At 37.0% G+C, this 7,341-nt stretch overlaps 1 protein-coding gene and 1 pseudogene across 1 annotated transcript in view; one reads left to right on the top strand and one right to left on the bottom strand.

The window, feature by feature from the left end:
• LOC143622729 (caffeoyl-CoA O-methyltransferase-like) overlaps window positions 1–1,005 on the top strand; it is a 1,299-nt gene extending 294 nt beyond the window's left edge. The window contains exons 2-3 of the mRNA XM_077093792.1: window positions 54–330; window positions 422–1,005. Coding sequence (XP_076949907.1) covers window positions 54–330; window positions 422–715 — 571 coding nt within the window. The 3' untranslated portion in view covers window positions 716–1,005. The remainder of the gene's footprint in view (window positions 1–53; window positions 331–421) is intronic.
• A 420-nt stretch (window positions 1,006–1,425) lies between these two features.
• Window positions 1,426–7,062, bottom strand: LOC143622654 (F-box protein At5g07610-like; annotated as a pseudogene).
• Window positions 7,063–7,341: the final 279 nt, after the last annotated feature.

Raw genomic sequence — 7,341 nt, 5'->3', positions numbered from 1 at the left:
TGTACTTCGACTAATGATCACGTGTGATGTAATATATATATATATATATATAGGAATCTAATGACAACATCTGCCGACGAAGGACAGTTTCTAAATCTGCTACTGAAGCTCATTAACGCTAAGAACACAATGGAGATCGGTGTTTACACCGGCTATTCTCTTCTTTCCACCGCCCTTGCTCTCCCTGATGACGGTAAGATTTTGGCGTTGGACATAAACCGTCAAAACTACGAAATTGGCCTCCCGATTATTGAGAAAGCCGGCGTTGCTCACAAGATTGATTTTAGAGAAGGCCCTGCTCTTCCGCTTCTTGACCAAATGGTCGATGATGTAAGTGCTCATTATATTTTTCTTTGTGCTATCATTGATCATGATTTGTATTTTTTTTAATAAAATGTTAATATTGCTTTCGATTGACCAGGTAAACTTCCATGGATCATTTGACTTTATATTCGTGGATGCTGACAAAGACAACTATCTTAACTACCACAAACGGTTAATTGATCTTGTCAAGGTTGGGGGAGTGATTGGGTACGATAACACCCTTTGGAACGGGTCTTTGGTGGCACCACCAGATGCACCGCTTAGAAAGTATGTCTGGTATTATAGGGATTTCGTACTGGAGCTTAACAAGGCTTTGGCTGCTGATACAAGAGTCGAGATTTGTCAACTTCCGGTGGGTGATGGAATAACTTTGTGTCGTCGTGTATGCTAATCGCAACCCATGAACCAACTGAACGTGAAGTTGATTTGTCAACTATTCTATTCCATGTTTCATTCTTCTAAATGTTGTAAAATAAACACATTTAAATTGTTTTTCCAAGATTTAACAATTTTAACTGTTGCTTGTTTATTTTGAAATCTCAAGTGTCTTATATGTGTATATTATTTTAAACGTTTCAAATTGAATTACAAGTCTTCCATCTTTTAAGTTTTATGTGTTTTTGGCTCAGTTTCATTTCATGCTTTAGTTCTAGATCTCACTAATGTCTAGTACCTGCACCTAACACACATTTTGATATTTTTTATGTAAAAAGTAGGGTACAATTGTGCACGAACACGGACCCTTTCATTTCCTAAAACGAATGAGCACGAACACGAAAACCATGCTCGTTTAATTGATCGTGTTAGATCGTTTGCTCGGTTGAAGTTAAATGAACGAACACGAACATGCTTTGTTTGTGTTTGCTCGGTTCGTTTAAAAGCCTAGGTGTAGTATTGTTTTTATATCACAAACGGGTCAAAATAGAACTTTTTGGAAAAACATTCTCCAAATACTCATTAACAGATCAAACGCGTTAAGATAAATCATTTAACTAAAAAGAAGTTACGTCTAACTAACAGGTTAAGTGGGTCTATTGCCATCAAAAAAGTGAGTGCATCGCCTTAAAACTGTCTTGTGTCTGTTTTCTTTGCAGCTTGAATCTAGATACGAGTTTGGATGCAGACGCAAGTGTTTGACCCATTTGACTGCTGTGTCTCCAAATACTCATTATGGATGCATTCCACAATCAAACCTGAGGCCTACAAAAGACAAAAAAAAAGTCATTTTTATTAAATGTACGAGATTTCGTGAGGCTAAATATACTTGCAATGTAACAAAACTTGCACAAACACAAACTAGCACGCCCCATTTACGCGATTCAGTTAAACCAAAATATAAATTTGCAAGTAAATGACTTTCCATTTCTCAATAAACAAAACTTAATTCACTTATCCTTCCAGTCCAAACCACAATTTAGTACCAGATAGATAAAACTAATGAAAAATATATGAGTTCACCTGTAGCAAAAGAAATAATCAAGAATCTATAATAATCCGTCCAGTGAGTCTGAATTAAAGTTCAAAGCAAGTTACAAGTGAGACAACTTGACATAGACTCATCATCTAATGGAGTGTGTTTTGAATGTGTTATCTAATAATAATATCAAACTGAACTTGATGTAGGCAGTGCTGGGATGTACTAATTAATAATCCTTAGGTTGTTTGCATATTATAGTGCTTGGTTGTGTTTAGATGTACAAACAAATGCAAATTAATAATAGAGAACTTTAAAATCGCATATAAACTAATATTTTTAAAATGCGAAAAATAGAAACAAACCTACTTGTCCTTTAGAAAGGAGTTAAGGTTTCAGTGTAACGATAAATTCCTGAGAGGAAAGCTACCTCGAAGCTGTCTCCGAATCGACGAACATTGAGGGGGAGAGTAAATATCTGCTTAAAACTCTTGTCATGAACATTGTATGTTATAATCTTTTCTAGATCAGTATTCATCGTATTCATCACCACTGTAACATCCGTTCTGCTTCATAGCATCATCATTCAAACCGATCTCCAAGACCGCATCTATCGATCCCAGTGCACCTCCATTGATGAAGGCAATGTGTATTATGAAATGTCATGTGGAGCCGAACTTCAACTTGAAACCAAACCCGAGGGCTTGCTTTATTTCCTCAATCGTTTGTGGGTTCCCGATCGTGATGAACTTCGTACTTTCATTCTCGACGAAGCTCATATGTCGCGATATTCCGTACATCCCGGTGCGGATAAAATGTACTTCGATCTATTTATTGGTGGCCGGGTATGAAAAAGGACGTAACACTTTATGTCTCGAAATGTCTTACTTGCTCAAAGGTTAAAGCCGAACATCAAAAACCTTTTGGTTTACTCGAGCAACCTCCTATTCCCGTTTGGAAATGGTAAGGCATCGTTATGTACTTTATCACCAAATTGCCTCCCACTCAAAACCAAAATGATAGCATTTGGGTCATTGTTGATCGATTAACCAAATCGGCTCAATTCATCCCGATTCGCGAGAAGTACTCCGTTGAACAGCTCGCTTAAATCTATGTTCGAGAAATTTATGCCGCCATGGTATTCCTTTGACCATCATTTCCAATCGTGATGCTCGTTTCACATCCCGTTTTTGGAAATCGCTTCAAGAAGCTTTGGGCACTCGCCTCGATCTTAGTACCACTTATCATCCCCAAACCGATGGCCAATCCGAACATACAATCCAAACTCTCAAGGATATGTTTCGATCTTGTGTTCTTGATTTTGGTGGAAATTGGGATTCTCATCTCTCACTTATTGAATTCTCATACAATAATAGCTATCATTCTAGCATTGAGATGGCTCCTTTCCAAGCTCTTTATGGCCGTAAGTGTCGTTCTCCGATTTGTTGGAACGAGATTGGTGAAGCCCAAATCACCGGTCCCGAGATGGTTCAAGACACTATCGATCGTATCGATCAAATCCGCAAAAATCTCCTCGCTGCTAGAAGTCGCAAAAAGAGCTGTGCCGACAAACGGCGAAAACCTCTCGAGTTTAATGTTGGCGACTTTGTCCTTCTCAAAGTATCCCCTTAGAAGGGGGTAGTCCATTTTGTAAAGAAAGGAAAACTAGCACCCCGTTTTGTAGGCCCATTCAATATCCTCGAAAGGATTGGAAAAGTGGCTTATAAGCTCGATTTACCGCAAGAACTTTACCGGTGTTCATCCCACCTTTCATGTCTCAAACCTCAAAAAGTGCATAGCCAAAGGTAATCTCCATATACCTCTCGACAAAGTACGTATCGATGAAACCTTGCAATTGATCGAAAAAAACCCGTTGAAAAAGTGGACCGCAATGAGAAACGAACCAAACGTAGCCGCATCCGTTTAGTTAACGTCCGTTGGGAATCACGGAGTGGCGCTGAATTTACTTGGGAACGAGAAGACGAGATGAAGGAAAAGTACCCGCACATATTTATTACGAATTCTTCTTAATTTCGGGACGAAATTTCCTAAAGTAGGAAAGACTGTAACATTCGTCATTTACGGTCCTTATTGTATTTGTATCAAAACCCGACCCGATTTGTAAACCGAATCTTTCAATAATATAAGATAATGGGTTTTTATGTCATAATCATCTCTTACTTTTTGGATTTGTTACTAGTTTGTATTATTTGACTTGTTTAAACCTTTTAAAAAAAACCACATGCAAGTATTGATATGAAACAAGGAAAACAACTTTGACTACTTCCCTATATAAACAAGCCTATCCTCTTCATTTCTTCTTGCTCATTTCATCTTGCTCATTTCATCTTCTTTCTCTCTCAAACTAAGAACACCATTCTCTAACCTTCAAAGTTCATAATTATCAAACAACAACCTTCTTTAATTTTTGTTTTGTTACTTACTAATTCATATCTTGTGGTCCAACATATATATAATATGCACCCCATGTTTCCTTCGGCTTTCATCTTCTTCGGGAGGTGATATGCTACAAGGCAAGGCTTCATGGAGAACTCTTTGTAGTTCTTGATTATACTATTTTCTTTTAATGCTTTACTAGTCTTGTTTATATTGTAAGTAGTTTAGTTTCTAATTCATGTTTAAAGAGTTCATGGTATTGGGTATGAAGTCACTAGTCTCGGTTTCATTCCGAGATTAGATCCGAATCAAGACCGAACCAAGACCGTACTCTTGTTTACTAGTTTTTGTTTTAAATAGTTTTGTTTACTAGTTTTGTTTGAAGTAGTTAAACAAACATGTTTATGTAACATTTGAATATTATAACTTCTAAAAATCATTTTTATAGTTCTATGGTATTTGGGTGTGTGGCAACCATCCTCGGTATCATTCCGAGTCAAGGACCGAACCAAAACCGATCTAAACCGAGTTCACTTGCTTAAGACACACAAGTGTGTTTTTGGCCACCGAAACTCATCTTTTCTTCAAGAATGTATTTTAAACTAATTTTAAGTATTTTACCAACTTACGTGGTGTGTCGGAATCTAACTTGATCTTATAACAAGTTTGGACCGGTGAAACCAAATACTCACTTAACGGACGTTAAGGTTCTTCACAATAGAACTATATACTTGGTTAAGTCTTTTGATTTTATTGAGTTATCTCAAAACAGTTTGGAAAGTTAACTTTGAGTTTAGTTAATTATCTAGACCTAAATTAACAAATCCGAACACTCGTTTAAAACCTTCTTTTGGTATTTATATAACCAAGGGTCTTGCGCTAGTGCATTATAACCCACATAAATTACTTTAACATAGGTTGAGTAATCTTTATGTATGAAATACCAAGACCCGGTTTCGAGTAAACTTACTTTTTAGAACATGTCTTTAACCTCCCAAATATTTACATTTTAAACCATAAGCTTCCTTTATTTACTTTGCTTGTCATATTTTACTTTAAACCCTTCCAAGACTACCTACTAACTTAAGACCCGTTTAATCTAGGTCTTGCTCGTTAAACCCGATCTCCGATTATTCACGAATCAATCTTTCAAGTTACTTAGTTAACGTGAGTACATTTCATCCCCCGTTTTCACTTTTATCTTTTGGGGGGTAACATGCATACTTATTCAAACAAAAATGATTTATTATATTCATTTCTTAAACCACAAACTTTAGGGTGTATGATGCTAGAATACTTGCTCTATTGTGTGTTATATGTCTCATATGCTTTACGTGCGCGAGTGTTTATTTTTATGTTGTTGTTGAGCCTCATTAAGTATGATCATACGCTCCCCTAACTACTTAGCCTTGTGCTAGTAGAATAGGGCCTCATTATCCAAGTATGTCGGTTGTACCGATTAGAAAGGATCCTCATTTACATATGTTTTATATACCACGATTGATGCTTTTATTTATAGTCTCATATACGTTTTTGGATTTCGCTCATATTATATATACTCAAAACTATGAAATTGCTCACCAACATACGTGTTGACAAATGTTATTTTATGCATTGTTACAGGTTTGACTATTACTTGAGTTGGAGTTCGAATACGTCATTATATTTGATACCACTAGGTTATTAGAAGAATGAACAATATCTATCTTTTATATTTTGGTGTTTATTTGTATGAACAATATGTGTTACTTTGATGATTGAATGAAATTAATGAGTTGATTAAATATTGTCACTTTAATAGTGTCTTGTGTTCTTGGGCAATCCGTTTCACCCCGACATGTTCCGCCGCCTTTGGTTGGGGTGTTACAACCATGAATGTATCTTCTTCTGCTTCGCCTCTAACCACATCACGCACTGAAAAACCATATGAAATCGATTCGCAAGACGGATAGATTATCTCTGGGAAAGCGGCCCGAAGTTGATCAAGATCAAGTTGATACTTGACAAACCACCCCGAATGATCCCTCAACATCTCGTACACATTTAGACATGAACTATTATCTCCACGCTCCATGTGTAATATTAAATGTAGATGATCTCTAGATTCCCCAAAATACATTGTCGAAACTTGGGAAGACGTCAACCCCTCCTGCAAGGGCAACGTTTGCAAGTGTTCATCATCTATTTTAAAGCGTGAGTAATGGCTATCACCGGGAGCCCAATATACAGCTCCATTCCAATAAACCCCTTTATTCCAATACATCCATGGTTCGAACGGGCCGTTTGTGGGGGCATAACAAGATTTAATAGAAATCTTCCATTTCCTTGTGAGGGACGAGAATACTTGAATCTGAAACATCATCCCGCCACGACGTTTTGATATAAGAACACACAAGCTTGTAATGAACACAGTCTGTTTGATGAAATGCAAGACCCATGAAACAAATGTTTTTACGAGCTCGCTGACCTCCAATAACCGAAGGGATGATCGCAAACTGTTTGGTGGTGGGATTAAATACATAGTATTTACAATCACCCAGAGGATAATGCAGGTTACTACAGCAAAGGAGTAAACCATTACAAGAGCCAATGATTGTGATACCAAAAGGATCAAAGCAGAAATCGAGAGCACGAAAAGGAGGAGGACTTCGGTTATTAGCATGATCATCAAAAGAAACATAGAGATTGCGAGTAAAACAACCAGGAGATTTTAAAAGCTTATCAAACCGGTGAGTGAAATGCGGGTGACTTAAAAGTGATAGCCAGTGTTTAGATACGGATTTGAAGCGAAGGATGGAGGCAGCAGGGAGCCGGATAAGGATTTCGGATAAAAGGTCTACATTGGACACAACCAACGCTCCAGACTCTGAGTAATCTGCTTGCAACAAACATGTTTTAAAGGTTTTCTTAGTTTTTGATGATCTCATGGTCTGAGTGATGAGTTAGAGAATGTTGAACAAGAATTAATCAAGAATCTATAATAATCCGTCCAGTGAGTCTGAATTAAAGTTCAAAGCAAGTTACAAGTGAGACAACTTGATATAGACTCATCATCTAATGGAATGTGTTTTGAATGTGTTATCTAATAATAAAATCAAGCAACTGAACTTGATGTAGGCAGTGTTGGGATGTACTAATAATCCTTAGGTTGTTTACATATTATAGTGCTTGGTTGTGTTTAGATGTACAAACAAAAGCAAATTAAT

Source organism: Bidens hawaiensis, unplaced genomic scaffold (genome assembly GCF_021521415.1).
Source record: "Bidens hawaiensis isolate Kalapana, Puna unplaced genomic scaffold, B.hawaiensis_p1.1 tig00003241_1, whole genome shotgun sequence".
Lineage (NCBI taxonomy): Eukaryota > Viridiplantae > Streptophyta > Magnoliopsida > Asterales > Asteraceae > Bidens > Bidens hawaiensis.
The sequence above is the reverse complement of the archived record's forward strand: the minus strand, read 5'-3'. Positions and strand labels throughout refer to the sequence as shown.